The following is a 15103-nucleotide window of genomic DNA, read 5'->3' as shown; positions in this document are numbered from 1 at the left end:
TAATATTATACTGATGGGGTTTGCTTTGAAGTTTTTATATATTCCAAAAGAGTGTACAAAACTCCCCACCCAGCAGAGGCGGGAGCTGATCTTACTTGGCACTTGTATTTCAGCCGAGAATGCCCTGCATGTTGTATGCGCTGTCCTATTTCTCGAGAGCTGTCTTTAGCTTCAGCTTTTCAGGTTTTCCACAGTTCTTCAAGTTCCAATTCTTTCATTTTTTTCTCTCTGTCTCTCAGCTTTGTAGGAACTCGTAAGATCACCAAAAAGCTTGTCGTTTGTCTCCATCAGGGTTTTCAGCACGTGTACACAATGGTCTGATTCCAGTGTTCTTTGGAAATTTTATACAAACTGGCAAACATCATCAGCAGAATTTTATCAGTATTCTCTCCAATCAAAGTAAAAATACATTCATTATTCCAGAAGTACAGTGCTCTTTCTGCAACCTGAAAATGAGAACCAGAGACACACTTGGACATCTGCTTTAAAAGGCTCTTCAAGTGCTTTGAATTGTGTTGGCTCAATGACATTTCTTCAATTTTTTTCTAAAAACATCACCTCTTTCTGTCTGCATGTTTCAGCCAAAATCTCAGCAGTCCTTTGATACCAGGCTCTGTCCATGCTGTGTCTTTCTCCAGGAGCTGTACGACACAGTGTACCAGCTGAGCATGAACCAAAGCAGTGTGCATCGGAATAAGGACCTGCATTAGAAATTGTTTATGTTCTGCTTTCAGTGGCGACGCCCAGCCACCGATGATACTTCCTAAGATCTTAAGGAGTTCAGCCACAGCGTTGAAAGGTTCTGTTCCATATATTAACCCCGGGAAAATGTTGTTAATTTGCTTTCTGATGAACGCTCTCAGCCCAAGAAACTTCCCATGAATTTGATGTAGAACCAACTTCAGGAAGTCGCGTTCTCTCGGGTCTTCACTATCAAAAAGCTCCAGGAGCTGTTGTACAAACTTCTGGTGAATGTATCAATTTGCAATGCTGGGCTGGAAATCAGGACTCTTCGAGAATCTCAAGAAGAATCCATACACTAACTGTATGTGAGCCCAAGAGCCTCAAGTGTGGACTCGTCGTCTTCTGGATCAAAATCTTGATTATCATTTGAAGGAAGCGAACGGAAGATGTTAGCACTGATCATCTTTATTATAGCAGAATACTGATTCGACAATGACACCACTACTAGTTGAAACACACTCAACCAGTTGATTCAGTGCTGCTCATTTTAATTTCTTTGCTCTTCAAGTCTGAAACAGTCACTGAAATCCAACAGTACACAGCACCGCTGTAGCTTCTGACAGAGAAGCTCTTGTTCTTTTGAAGCTGCATCTTTGAGGTAGGGCAGGGGCGCAGCTCTGCCTGGCTACCCTGACTGGGAACTGCGAGGAGTCTTGCAAGCACTTCTGCCTCTGAGCCTTGGGCTCGCGTGCACCGAACACCTGGGGGAAGTCGTTCAGTTTCTCCGAGGCCGAGATGGCGAACGGCGCGGGCGGGAACCTTAACATCTCTGCGACCCGGGAGGTGCCCGGTGCCTTAGCTGGCCCGGGAAATCTGAGAGGGACGGGCGCGGCGAGGCTGCACCCCTGAGTCCAGGGCCCCGGGCGCGCCTCCTCCGCGCTCCGCGAGCTGCTTTCCCCGACCATCCCCCCCCTCCCCCGACAGCGTCTCATGGCTGCATCCCTGCCTCACGGAGCTGGCGGAGGGGAGGCTGGGGCCGCTCAAGTAGCTGACGCCGGTGCCAAGGGCGGGCGGAGGGAACCCGAATTTGGAGGGCAGGGGCAAGCGAAAGCGGCTGCGGTCCCCTGAGCACAGAGCCCCGGAGTCGCCACAGTGGTCGCTGCCGCGCTGTCCCCAGGGCTGGGAGCCTCAACCCGGGACGCTCCCATCGCGGGGCTTCAGGAGCCGCCGCCCAGAGCTCTCCTCTCCTGTCAACGCCAACCACTTGCGCCCCTATCCTTGCAGTGTCGCCCTCGCTCTCCCCCGCATGCCCAACGACCGCCCACGGAGCAGCCTGGCCAGTGACTGCTACAACTTCAGAGGGTGGATGTTCCCGACGACAGGAGAGCAGGGCTGGTGTGATGTTTCTTGTCATTCCCATGACCCACAATCTTGTGCGATTTCAAAATGACAGTGAGAAGTTGCATTTCACAAGTATTTATTCAACATTTTGGTGGTGCTTAGGGATCCAGATTTTAGTTAGGAACTAATTCAATTCAGTAATTGCCTCTTTTCTTGGGGTCTGCACGGCTGGGAACATCAAGAGAAAACTCAGTATTTACTAGGCAGGCCAACAGGTCGGAAGTGGTTGGGGTCTCTACCACTCCGGCCCCATCTGTTGGCAAACTGGTCAGCTCTTGAGTCTGCTGCTCCACGTCCTGTGAACCTCTGAATATCCTCTCTGGCATCACTGCAATCAAGACAGACAAGAAGAAGACCCATAACCAAGCTGATGACAATAGCTCCGCACTCTGGACTCGAAAACATGGCTGTACTAGGAACCCAGGAACACCAGAGAAGGAGAGGCTGGTACTGATTCTGCCTGAGCAAGCACCTACTCAGCCCAGGATTCCACCCTCATGCTGGACGAGCAGCACCAAGGGAGAGAGGGTGGGGTTCATGTATCACTGCCAACCGTTCCCAGTACTGTACACAGAGAAGAGGAAGGCTACAGGCAGTGTGCACGGGATGCAGAGGAGAGCCCCTCCTGACTGTCCAAAGCAGTCAAGCTCTGTTACCTGATCACTTTAGCAGCCCAGGCTCCTCCTGGTCCCCTTTGGGCAGCATCGTAGTTCCCTCTAGCATGGAAGTATTTGTCTGCACCTTTCCAGTTGGCCTCTTTCATGTCAGAGTAAGCTCGCCACATGTCTCTAGTTCCTGGAGAGGGAAGAGAATTGCAAGGAAGATTGTGTTTAGGCAAAGCAGGGTGAAAACTTCTGTCCAACTCATCCCAATGACTTCAGCCTTTCACAAGCCCAGAGAACTATGGCTTGACGTGAATGGTTCTTACTTCCCCATGTCCGTGAGGAAGCATATTTGGAGCGAGTTTTATTCTGAGGGATTCCTGTCTTAGCTCTGTTGTTATTGGTCTTTGGCTGCTCAAGAAAGCATATAGGGGAGAGATGATCTCTAGGGGGTGTTTCATCAGACGATAATGAAGCCCTCTCCGAAATGATCCAGGGAAACTGTATACATGGTGTGAGCACATGAGGCCTCTTCCCTTCCTCATCTCCCCTCTCTCCTTTCTCCATTCCTTTCCTTTCTTTATGTTCTCTTCCTTTAGAGACAGCATGCATCTCTATATGACCCCGGATGACCTGAAAGCCACAATCCTACTGCCTCAGCCTCCCAAATGCTACAGTTACCACTGCAGCCACAACTCTCTCCCAGCACAGGCAACGGGAGAACCTGCTCTCCAGGCAGAGTGAGTGCAGCTCTGCTCGGAGTCCACAGATGTTCAGGATCTACTGCAGCCTGAGCAGTTCCCAGCACTCCATCAGCAGGAGACAGCAGGGCATTCTCTGACAGACTGAAACAAGCTGGGTGACCAGAAACTCTAGGTGACAAAGGACACCTAGGTTTAAAACTTCTGTATCCTCTATAAGAACAGGGAAGAGTATTAGCCACCTTGGCGGTTATGCAGAATAACCGAGAAAATGCACGTGGGATGTTCATGGAAGATGCTCCATCTATTCGCATCTTCTCACTTCTCTGCTCCTCAGGAAGGTGCCACAAAGATCAAAAGGTCTAAAGCAAGGACAGGAGTGGTGAGCTGCGCACTGAAGGAATCAGACCCAGTAACAGTAAATGGGAAATATCTTCAGAAGTAACGAGTTAAGGAAAAAGGGCAAGGCCAATATCTAGGTTGATTTAACTTTTATTGTGCTGTGGCTGGTGGGATGTCTTTCCCTCGGTGATAGTTCCCTGCCCGTGTCTCGGCCCCAGCAGACCGGTATCCAGGTAAGTAAGTCATGGTCATCTGCCGGTGGAGGATCTGAAGCTCCCTTTAAAGGCAGCTGCCTTCCCCAACCCATGAACTGCCGCTCTCAGGTAAAGAGTGGGTGTGTGCTCATGAAGTCCCTGCTCTGTTCTGGGAGCTGTCTAGTGGACTCTGAGAAGCTGGCCAACCAGGGATAACATCTGCTCTTCTTTGGGTTTTTGTTAGACAGTTTATGTCTGCTTTTGGCCTCAGTTTCCTTAAAAGATAGATGGGGCTCTTACACCACCAGGTTAATTTAAACATTACTCCATTTTAACAAGTAATGCTTCTTGGACAACGCCTTTTCACAGTGTGAAGAGCTCAGTTAGCCTTCGCTGCTGTCGCTGTGTTTGAGGACTCTACTGGAACACTGTACAGGTAAGATGCTCTACATTTCACGGCCGCAAGACATAGAGGCGAGCTGTTTATCACCTTCCACAAGGGGGCAGCAGATCCCCTCTCCCGCTGGCGAATCTGCATCTTTCAGGTACAGATTGCTCCTATATTGCTGTGGAAAAGCTGCTGTACTCACGTTATGTGCTCTTAGGCTAGGGGTCCTCACACAAAGAGGTCAACACTGACCATGAAAGTTCAGAACTACATAGGAAGAGCAACAATGTTCCCCTATCCAGGATATGTCACAAGAATGTTTGCCCTGAATTTTGTGGTCCCTGCTCTGGACAATACTTGGAATCCACAAATCCAACCTCCTGCCCCCATCCTTTGCTCTTACCTTGACCAGCTTCTTTAATGAACTCGAGCCACCTTTGGCTGTCAACTCCCAGGACCAAGAGACACAAAATGATGGCAATGGAAGGCTTCATCCTGCTGTAGGGTCAGGGAAACACAAGGATGAATGTGCCATTTCATGGGGTGGAGGATGCTTCTATAATGTTGAGCTGTGCTTGTATGTCAACACCAAATCCCACTGGATTTTATACAGGAATCCACACACATGTAGAGACATCATGTAAGTGGATTCCAGGGAGTTTCTTGCTCCCCATTTCCACGTGTTTCATTCGACTCCCAGTGCCTGAGAGTTTGCAAATGGACCCCTAGTATAGAGCACTTTGCATTCTGATCTTGCCAGCCAAAACCCAATTCTATAGGAATCTTCCGGAGCGGGATGTGGTGGCTTTACAGCCATCATAGGTCTCTGCAGTCTATCTGTAGAAGGCTGACCCCACCCTTCCCTGAATTCACACAGAAGCAGACAACAAATCCCTATGGCAACAGCATTGCCTCCTGTGAATTCTAATGCATCTAGTAGATTCAGGAGAGAGACCGAGCATGAAAACACAGCCAGTGAATGCTGGTGGAACAGAGTCTGCAAAGAACAAATGCTGGAAAGTTCTGACAACTCACCTGGGGCTGTCAGTTCCTGCTGAGACCTCGGGCAAGCGGCTAGTGCTATTCGGTGAGGAGATGTGGCTGGGGCTGCCTATATATACTGTCACTTGGCTAGTGGAGAAATCCCCTTTTTGATCTTGCATAATCCCACTTGGCCATAGCTCATCTTTCAGAATATAAAGATTTCTTTTGACACAGTCTGATTTACCCAGATTGTGCAATCTACCTATGCTCAGGAATACATCATGTTGAGCTTCCAGAGTCTTCCTCATCCTGACTGGAAATAATCAAGGTAAGCACTTCCCATCAAATCATGCGGGGCCAGTGTCTAAGGAATGAACATTAATATTGGAAAAAGAAATCTGAATATATAATAATAATGGGGGTGCATGCCAAATCCAAAACCTGAGATTACGTCCTTTCAAACTATAGTTCAAAATTAAGCTCTTAAATAGGAGAAAGAACAGAAGAAATTGACATTTGAAATCCACAGGGGTGAACTCAACACTGGGAAAGGACTTCTCCAGACTCAAGTGTGCTTATTCATGAGCAGTCGCTAAGAAAGATAATAAAGCAGATTAATTCAGATACTGTGATAAGCCAGGAACACAAAACAACAGTACAGGAATTTGCTTCAAAGTCATGAAGAACTAAGACACCATAAGCAGGCATGAGCAGAGCCCACAGGTTGTTAATACAGGGGTTCAGGCAGAAAGTGGCAAAGCACAGAACAAGAATGCTGGGAGAAAACATCAGGAAATAGCTGTTGGAGATGGAGAAGCAGCACTAGGTGTTTATGGTAGTTCACATATGACTCAGTTTCCATCTGGAGTTGATTCTGACTCATGAGTCATTCGAGTTAAAGCTTGCCTGCTCTGCTTTTTCCAATAATATTGAGAACGGTTAGAGACTCCTGATTTAGCCCATGGGAAAGAGCATTTTGCCCATGAGAAAAGAGCATTCTATCTACTAGAAAGAGTACGGCCGATGCCAAACCTTAGGAACATCAGGATAGAAAGTAAGGCTGCTTCTGAGCCTTACTTACTGAGAGGAGGCTGCTCACTCAAGGACCAGAATGGTCTTGTGCTTAGATACTGACTGACCGTCTGTGCTGTGCAGTTTTCTGCCTTTGCTTATAAGCTAGTCCTGGAATAAACTCTGGGCTGTTTGGCGGTTTCAGCATGACCAAACAGACCTCCCAATGCTATCCTGTGTTTCTGTCTCAGTTCCTTTCATCTGATATTTCCTTAGCCTTAGCGTCCCCCCAATCCAGAAACCCTAGCTGACTTTGTCAGTAAGAAGAGCTCTTCATATGAACTTGTTCTTTATTAACAGTTTAAATAACTCCCTGAGGATTTTATCCAGTGTGTTCTTATCATATTAACCCCTCATCCACAACTCCACTCTCACCTCCATACCCACCTGACTTAAAGATCTCTTCTTTGCCCCTTCATCAAGTCTAGTTCTTATGAGACAACTATCCTGGGGAATGGGGTCTCCCTAGAGGGGGTGATCAACAAGGGGTCATAGCATTAAAACCTTCCTCTCCTAGAAGCAATCAAATGCCAATGGGTTCAGAGTTAGGGATGGATTTCATGTCCACCTAGCCCTCTCCGTGCTGGGATTTTGTCTGCTTTGAGCTTGCACAGGTTTTGTTCACGCTGTCATGATGGCTGTGAGTTCTTCTGTGCAACTGCCCTGTCATACGTGTGGAAATCACTCTGTCCTGCAAGTCACCTTCACCTCTCCCTTTCTTTTGGCCCCTATGCCTGAGTGTTGGGGGATGGGTGGATAGGTATGTCCGGGGATGCTTTTCTTTATTGTTCATTTTATTATCACACAAAGTTGCCCTTGGTTCATTTATATGTCTTCATGGGATGGGATCTCAGGAGAAGGCTGCTGTCTGCCTTGTATTGCTATCATTCAGACACCTCTCTTGGTTCCTTTACCGGGTGGTGAATAAATACAGAGAGATGAGTGCGTTCTGCAAGCTTATTTACTTAAAGGTGAAACTGGAAGGGAATTTTAAAGGACTGCAAATGTTTGAGAGAAGAAGAGAAATGTTTATTTTGGAATAAACACAGATGGGTGCACAGTCATTGCATCACTCCAGCACATGCAGGAGCATCCCACAGCAGACCCAACACCAACTTACTGTAAATGGGCGTAACCTGCATTTCCCATAGAGTACTCCACAGCATTGAGTTCTTGCCTGCAAGTTTGGAAGGACTCCACAGATAATGAACTTGTGTCTAGATGTAGCACAAAATGTCCTCTGAGTGTGAGCCTGAATTCTTCCTAACTAGAAACTTCAAAATGTGAACCTGGGAAGTTTAAGAATTATGTAATGTCTTCTTTAGCAGCCAAGTTTGTAGTTCTGCTGATGAGCCCCTTTTCCTTGTTGCCTACAGCTGAGAGGACAAAGAGGCTCTGATTGGCCCACATCCTAGAGAATTAATACAAGAAGTTGAGCCAGCCCCAGAACTCCAAGGTCTGAGAGGAGGCAGGAACACAGGCTCTCAGCCCCAACCTCTCCTTACCTCTCACTCCTGCTTCGTGCATATGGAAAGGACTGAGGGAGTGGAGGGGGAGCTAGCCCACAATGCTTATGGGGTGTCTTAGACCGACCTGCCATTTGAGTTGAACAGGGACTGCAGGGACTTTCAGTAGCTGACAGAGTCGAGCTGTCCTGTGAGGAAAAAGGTAGTTGTGTAGCTGGATCTCTTCATGGGCGTTCACGAGCCCAGAAAAGGAGGACAAACTTCCTCAGCCCCCAGGAAGTTACATAGAGGTCACAAAGCAGCCGGCTAGCAGACGCCATGCCCTGCCTGACACACAGGAGCGTGGTGAGGGGGGTAGTGTGCCAGGCAGATAGGGCGATGCTCTGTTCATCTCTGCCATTGTTCACTCGGGTTGGAAGACCACTGGGTTTCGAGTGAAGACATTGGCGTGGTGAAGGGATCAACACCTTAGCCCGGGAGCAGTGATGCAGCTGCTTCTCTTTCCAGGAGTGACCTCCATTGCTGAGGGCACGGTGGGAAGGTAAAATTCCTCTCAGGAGCAGCCATGCACACATTTCTGCAGAGACTCCCAGGTCAGGCGAGAATAGGAGTACCCCAGACTCCACTGAGGCCCTGGCAACATCCCCTCCCTACGACATTCCCCTAAGTCCTAAGACTGGGAGGCCTGGTGGCAAGACACCTCCAAGTCCCTTGCACGGGAGACCCGGAGCCCTCACTCCCCCAAGTGTCCCAACAGCCAACTAGCTCATAGTGTGGGAGGGGCACCTTACAGCAGACCTGCCACTGGACTGCAGGGACTTTCCATAGCCACCCGTGACCCAGTGTTATGAACAGAGAAGAGAATTTTAGCTTCACAGTCAAAGTAGTGTCAGGGAAAACAAAGGCACGTGGTGGTGAAGCCTGCTGAGCCAGCACTCTAAACTGGCTCTGTTTCGGTAGCACATGTCATTCTTCAAACTATGTTCCTTTGCACTTGGTACATCTGTCTCACACCCTCTTCCCCCAAGGCTCAGAGACCATTGCAAAAGAGGAGGCAGAAAGACTGCAAGATCCAGACATGGTGCCTGACTGCAAGGAAGCTCTTTTCCAGACACAGCCCTACTTGCACGTATGGACTCACAGAGTAGCGGTAGTGACAGCATGCTCAGTATCGGCACACGCTCAGACCAAACAAAATCTCCACTTGGAGAGGGGAGAGACACAAAGTCACCCCTAGCCGAGGAGCTAATAGCAATTGATAGCCACTGGGAGAGGAAGAGTGGCTTTTCTTTTAAGGGTTCAGGCCCTACTAAGTCAGCCATGCTGCAGTGAATGGCGACACACTCAAGTGTGTATGAGCAGAACAAATTGGGCTTGGTGGATTAAAATAATTCAAGAAAACACAAAGGTGGGTTGGTAGAGAAGGCTGGGTGGGCCTGGGAGGAGTTGGGGGAAGAGAATTAATGAGTTTTCTATTGCTGTAATAAACACCATGACTGGGGTGGCCTGAATGAAATCGGTCCCATAGACCTGAATGCTTGGTCCACAGTTGGTAGAACTGTTTGGGAAGTGTTAGGAGATGTGGCTTTGTTGGACAAGGTGTGTCACTGTTGGGTGGGCTTTGATATTTCAAAAGCCCACACACCATTCCCAGTAAGTGCACTCTGTGCGTTCTCTCTCTCTCTCTCTCTCTCTCTCTCTCTCTCTCTCTCTCATCTTAACAAGTAAGCTCTAGCCTATTTCTCCAGCACCGTGATGGTCAGCCTGCGCCGGGTTCCACACTGTGATAAGACTCACCCTCTGAACTGTAAGTGAGCCCCCAATTAAATGCTTTCTTCTATAATTTGTCTTGGTTATGGTGTTTCATCACAGCAATAGAAAAGTAACTAAAACAATGACCAAAAGTAGCTTGTGGAGGAGAGAGTTTACATGGTTTGTAGGTTACATACAGTTTATCCTCAGGGGAAACTAAGGCAAGAACTCGAGGTAGTAACTTGGCATCAGAGGCCATGGAAGAATGCTACTTACCAGATTATTCTCTACAACTTGTTCAGCCCACTTTCTATCTGTCTGTCTTTGTTTTTTGCTTTTGTTTTCAAGATAGGGTTTCTCTGTGGAGACCTGGCTGTCCTAGAACTCACTCTGTAGACCATTCTAGCCTTGGACACAGAGATCCACCTGTTGCTGCCTCCTGGGGCTAGAATTAATGCGTGCAGCACCACTGCCCTGCTCAGCCCCGCTTTCCTATGCAACCCAGTATGGCCTGCCAAAGGACCACACTGTCCCAGGGGCCTATGACCTCTGACACCAACCATTAATCAAGAGAATGCCCTACAACACAAGGCAAAATGACCCGCACTTTAATCCCAGCATTCAGGAATTTGTGAGTTTAGAGACAACCTTATCTATACAGTCAGTCCTAAGCCAACCAGGGTTACATAGTGAGAATTTGCTTTGAAAGAAAGAGAGAGAGAGAGAGAGAGACTGACTCACTTCTCTATTGAGGTCCCAATTCCCAGGTAATTCTAGCTTGTGCCAATTGAGAAAAGGCCAGTCAGGATGGAATGATAGGATAAATTAAATTATTGGAAATTCTCAAAGAAATAATAAACAGTGAGGGGAAAGAAAACTAAATTTTAGTCTGTTCCTCTAGCTTTGTCAGGCATGCTTTCACACGCACATGCACACACACACACACACACACACACACACACACACTTTCTTTTTGAACATACTCAAAAACAACTAAGACAGACCCATTATATTAATAAGATATATTTTCATTGAGTGTAATATAAAGGATCTGAATGATAAGAACCCATTATCTTAGTCGAATTGGAACCATGTTTTTCTTGCCAGTGTGTACATAAGTGTGCATCTTTCAGGCTTTGATTTTTCACCTCTACATGGTGTGTTTCTGATAACCTTCCCTGTGAGAAAACAGTGTGTGTGTGTGTGTGTGTGTGTGTGTGTGTGTGCCTTATTGTGACACAGGGTATCATATATCCCAGGCTAGCCTCAACTTACAATACAACCAGGGCTGGCCTTGAGCTTCTGGTCGGTGAGCCTCTACCAACCCCAGTGCCAGGAATATAAGTGTGTACCATCACCAGGTTTTTACAGCTCTAGGGATATCTCTAGGGATTCATGCGCGCTATGCAGGCACTCCTAAACTGGGATCTACCTGTGGTCCTCAGTGCAGTGTCTAGGATAGGATTCTTAGGGTAGGATGAGGCTTTCTCAAAGCAGTTTCTTCTCTATATGAGAAGGGGCCACAAGTGACAAGGTCTGGAGTCAGACCATGCACAGCATGTGACTGATAAGGCAGAGTGGCATCACTACACAGAAAAGCCTGGGAACAACCATGACAAAAACAGAGAGGCCCAGGTATGACCAGAAGATGTTGGGGGTTGGGACACACATCTGATCTATATCAAGGAGGAAACTGGTGGTCAGCAGACCAGAGCACATTGAGAGCAAATTTTGCTTGCGGAGAAGCCTGACTAGGTTGGCAATGCTTTGCTAGCAAAGGTCTGCTTGACAGGGGAAGCTGATAGGGCTACTGGCTGGAGCAGATTGGCTGGGGCTGTGTGAGGGGCCTGCCTGGCTTTAGACTGGGGCCCAGTCACAGCTCTTCCTCTACTTGTTTTCTGTGTGATGATACATAGCAATTCTTCGCAGAAAATATTTCTGAGAGTTCCCAATATCCATCAACAAATTCCATTCGCAAAGTACTTGTTGGCTATCTCTAGATTCTCTGTGGATCCTGTGGACACCGAGAACAAGGACATACTGTCATGTGGAGGGGAATATGTCTTATGGCCTAGTCCCCTCAGGGCAGCCTGTGTAGGAGGCTCAGAACTTCTCAGGGAGGCCATTGGGTCTGAAGTAATTAGGGTTCTTGCCACTTCGGCCCCATTCCTCGGCTTTCTTGGTAGACTCCAGGCTTTCCAGTCCAAAGTTTTTCATTCCAAAATAATACCGGTTTAGGAGGCCTTGAAAGTATTTCTTGCTGGTGCTGAAATCCAAGGAAGGGAGACAGGATATGAATGCCAGAGTGAGACAGCCCCACCTCAAAGGTCCCTCCTCCTCACCTATCAAGGAATGACTAAGAAAATACTGGAGGAGGAAAAACTTAGCCACAGGAAAGAGGAAATATCAGTCCCTTGGGGAAGGGCCTCAGCCTGCTTGTCCTTTTCACACCCTGTGACAAGATGGATTTGAGACCGCATCTTGGTGTTCAGCGTTTTGTTGTGGGTGTTATCCATCCCCACTCTCCATCCTTTCCCTCCCTTTCTTGCTCTCCAGACCACCCAGACCCTGCAAGCACAGACAGTGGGAGAGGCCACAGGTAGGAACAGTGAGAGGCATGAAGAAGCAGCAGGACCATTACCTGATTATTTTTGCAGCCCAGATGCCTCCAGCTCCCCTCTGTTGAGCCTCAAAATTTCCTCGAGCAGAAAAGTATCTGTCTGAGTTTGGATAATTGGCTTCTACATTGTCCCGATAGGCTCTCCACAAGTCCCAAGTCCCTATAAAGAAAGGAAAATTACAAAGGTCAGCCTGGGGTCATTGGAGAAGTGGAGGAATGCAAACTTTCTGTGGATTTCCACATTTCATCCCTGACAGCTTAATTCTTTGAAATGTCCATGGGGGCGAGTGTATGTCCCTGGGATGTCTTCCATGATGTTCATAAGCAGGGCACTGCTCCAAGGATTATTTTGGCCTGGACTGATTGAGAGATGATGAGTCCTGGCTGGGTGTCATATAGATCTGTGTGTGCTACACAATGTAGGGGTGGACCTGTCACGTAAGAGAACCAAGAGGTGACATTGACATCATACAGGTAAGATCCAGCGACAGATTGTGCCACAAGAAGAGATGGAGAATGTATTTTAACCATGGCCACTAAGAAAAACACAACCAATAATGTGTATTAACTACTTTTCTCATGGTGGTGACGAAATCCCTGACAAGCAGCTTAGGGAACTGGGTGGTATTTTGTCTCCCAGTTTGAGGAGAACACATGGCGGGGTGAACAGTGTAGAATACATAAGTAAACTGCGGTATTGAAAAACACGAGGACTTGCAATGTTGAGTGTCCAGGAGTCCTCCATCCTTGTTCTTGGTTGTTGTCTAGAAAAGGAAGGGAACTGTGTAGAAGGCTCTATCTGCAGGTTTGTGCACATTTACTAAGTGCATGTGTCTCTAGGACATACTGAGTGCTCACTTACATTCCAACTCTGGTAAATTTGCAGTCTGTGAATTTGCTCTCTGGAAGATACTCTCTGGAAGTCCCGACTCCTCTGGATCAGTATCAGCAATACAGAATGGACCTTGTGGCCCTGTCTGAGGATCCCTCAGAAGGTGCCAAGTGACCAGTGTAGAGTCAGGAAGCCACATAAAGCCACAGTCCTTCCCTGACTCCTTTCTAGGTTTTAAATGCGAACCTGCACTGGACAGCAATGTGGCCTCTGCTCAGCGTGAGTCCTGGAACAGTTAACTGTGCCCATCACCTTTACTTCTTACCTTGTATGGCCTCCTTGAAGAACGAATACCAGCCATCACCACTGACTCCCATGAACAAAGAGCAGAAGACAAGGACTGTGGCAAGCCTCATGGCACTGCAGAACTGTGAGAACAGACCCGCAGGCTGATGGTGCCCACACCTGTAGACCCAGAACTCTCAAGGCAAAGACACGTGAATCTCTGACTCTAAGGCCAGCCTGGTCTCCTAGGCAAGTTCTAGGCCAGCTGGAGCTACACAGCGAGACCTTGTCTCAAAGAAAGACAGATCCACACTTTCAGCAGTAAAGACAATCTAACCTGCATTTTTATCTTTCATCTCTGAATCCTTGCTGCAAGGATGAGAATACTGGACTTTAGAACTCTCCTCTAGATCATTGATTGAATAAACAGGAGTTTCAGGGAACTGTTGGCTCGCAGCCCACTTGAACGTAGTGAAGCTGACTAAAGCTGATCAACAACAGCCTTTCCAGAGGCCCTCTCAGCTGAGACCTCAGTAACACAGACATGCACTCCATACCGATGTCAGTCCATAGCCTGTGCTCCTAGGATGTCTGAGGCCCAGGCTTTCACCCCCAGCCTCACTACACAAAACAATTCCAGCAGCAAAGGCCTTTGTTCCCAGCACTTGGAAGGTGGAAGCAGAAGGATCAGATACTTAAATCCATCCACAGCTACAAAACTGGTTCCAAGCCAGCATGGGCTCCGTTAGACCCTATTTCCAAGAGGAAAGCTGCTAGAAAACATAATTGTTCCCAATTAGAACTTACCAACTTTATATGAAGTTGTTCTCAGGAGCACAAGACCAACACTTCCTGGAAAGGAGTGCCAGCTACGTCCCTTTCTCCAGCTGAAGTTCCAGAGGACGCAGGGCTGCTAGGACCAAGCGGCCATGGAGCAGCTGCTCTCTCTCCTGGCTGTAACACTGATAAGAAGAGCGCTGTTAAATCCAGCTTGGGCAGAATCCCTCCTGCTCAATCATTCCTGTAAATAAACAGCACGGGCTGGGACGACAGTTCAGTGGAAGAGCACTTGTCTAGCATGTGTGAGACCCTGAACTCAGTAGCCAGCAGCAGAAAGGAAGAAAAGCTAGCGTACTGAGTCAAGTGCTGCCGTGTTCATAATAGAGTTTTTCTGAATTACCCCAAAATGTTTGTCTTTTGATTCGTTTTCTTAATTCCTACCTCCTTGCCCTAACTACCCTGGATGACACACTGCAAGCTGTAAGCTAAAATGAACCCTTTCTTTCCCAATTTGTTTGGGGCATGTTTCTCACACCAATAGAAACCCTTAGTAGACATGGGCACAGTTCTGGAAGGCCAGACTCCTAAAGGTCAAGGTCTTGGTCACCGTAGTTGCTTACATGGAGTCCCTGTTACTTGATACAATGCCCACCCAGCCTCTAGTTTCATTTCTGTGGCCGGGATAAACACCCAGATGAAGAGAGACGCAGAGGAGGAGGGGGTTTATCTGGCTCACAACCTAGGTTGCAGTCCATGACTGCAGGGAGTCGCAGCAGTAGCAGGGTAGACAGCTCACCACGCCACGTCAGGTCAAGGGCAGAGAGAAACGAATGCACCCATGCTGTCTGCTTGCTGTGGCTCTCGGTTAGCTTTCTTCTTTCTTACACAGCTAGGACCCAGCACATGAAAGGAACTGCTCATGGTCAGGGCCGGTCTTCCCACCTCGCTTAACCATCAAGACAACCCCCACAGAAAGACCCACAAGCCAATCCAATCAAGCA

General features: G+C 47.9%; 2 protein-coding genes and 1 pseudogene across 4 annotated transcripts; all 3 read right to left on the bottom strand.

Moving 5' to 3' along the window:
- Nucleotides 1-198: 198 nt before the first annotated feature.
- Nucleotides 199-1649, bottom strand: LOC121462645 (annotated as a pseudogene).
- Nucleotides 1650-2144: 495 nt separating this feature from the next.
- LOC121436582 (serum amyloid A-3 protein) lies at nt 2145-5411 on the bottom strand. Of its 2 annotated transcripts, none has more exons than XM_041636637.1 (4): nt 5348-5411; nt 4716-4810; nt 2742-2880; nt 2145-2413 (listed from the first exon to the last, which is right to left on the bottom strand). In XM_041636637.1, the coding sequence occupies exons 2-4, from the start codon at nt 4804-4806 to the stop codon at nt 2275-2277; spliced, it is 369 nt and encodes a 122-aa protein (XP_041492571.1). In that variant the 5' UTR covers nt 4807-4810; nt 5348-5411; the 3' UTR covers nt 2145-2274. The 2 variants fall into 2 exon arrangements, with proteins under 2 accessions (XP_041492571.1, XP_041492612.1); XM_041636678.1 differs by having other exon boundaries at nt 4716-4807; nt 5348-5387.
- Nucleotides 5412-10592: 5181 nt separating this feature from the next.
- Nucleotides 10593-14281, bottom strand: LOC121436237 (serum amyloid A-4 protein). Of its 2 annotated transcripts, XM_041636126.1 has the most exons (4): nt 14130-14281; nt 13363-13465; nt 12227-12365; nt 10593-11851 (listed from the first exon to the last, which is right to left on the bottom strand). In XM_041636126.1, the coding sequence occupies exons 2-4, from the start codon at nt 13451-13453 to the stop codon at nt 11689-11691; spliced, it is 393 nt and encodes a 130-aa protein (XP_041492060.1). In that variant the 5' UTR covers nt 13454-13465; nt 14130-14281; the 3' UTR covers nt 10593-11688. The 2 variants fall into 2 exon arrangements, with proteins under 2 accessions (XP_041492060.1, XP_041491977.1); XM_041636043.1 differs by lacking the exon at nt 14130-14281 and having other exon boundaries at nt 13363-13692.
- Nucleotides 14282-15103: the final 822 nt, after the last annotated feature.

The sequence above is a fragment of the Microtus oregoni genome, unplaced genomic scaffold, assembly GCF_018167655.1.
Source record: "Microtus oregoni isolate MIOR12 unplaced genomic scaffold, Mior012 000000F_ref0000247, whole genome shotgun sequence".
NCBI lineage: Eukaryota > Metazoa > Chordata > Mammalia > Rodentia > Cricetidae > Microtus > Microtus oregoni.
This window is presented reverse-complemented; position numbering and strand designations above follow the sequence as displayed.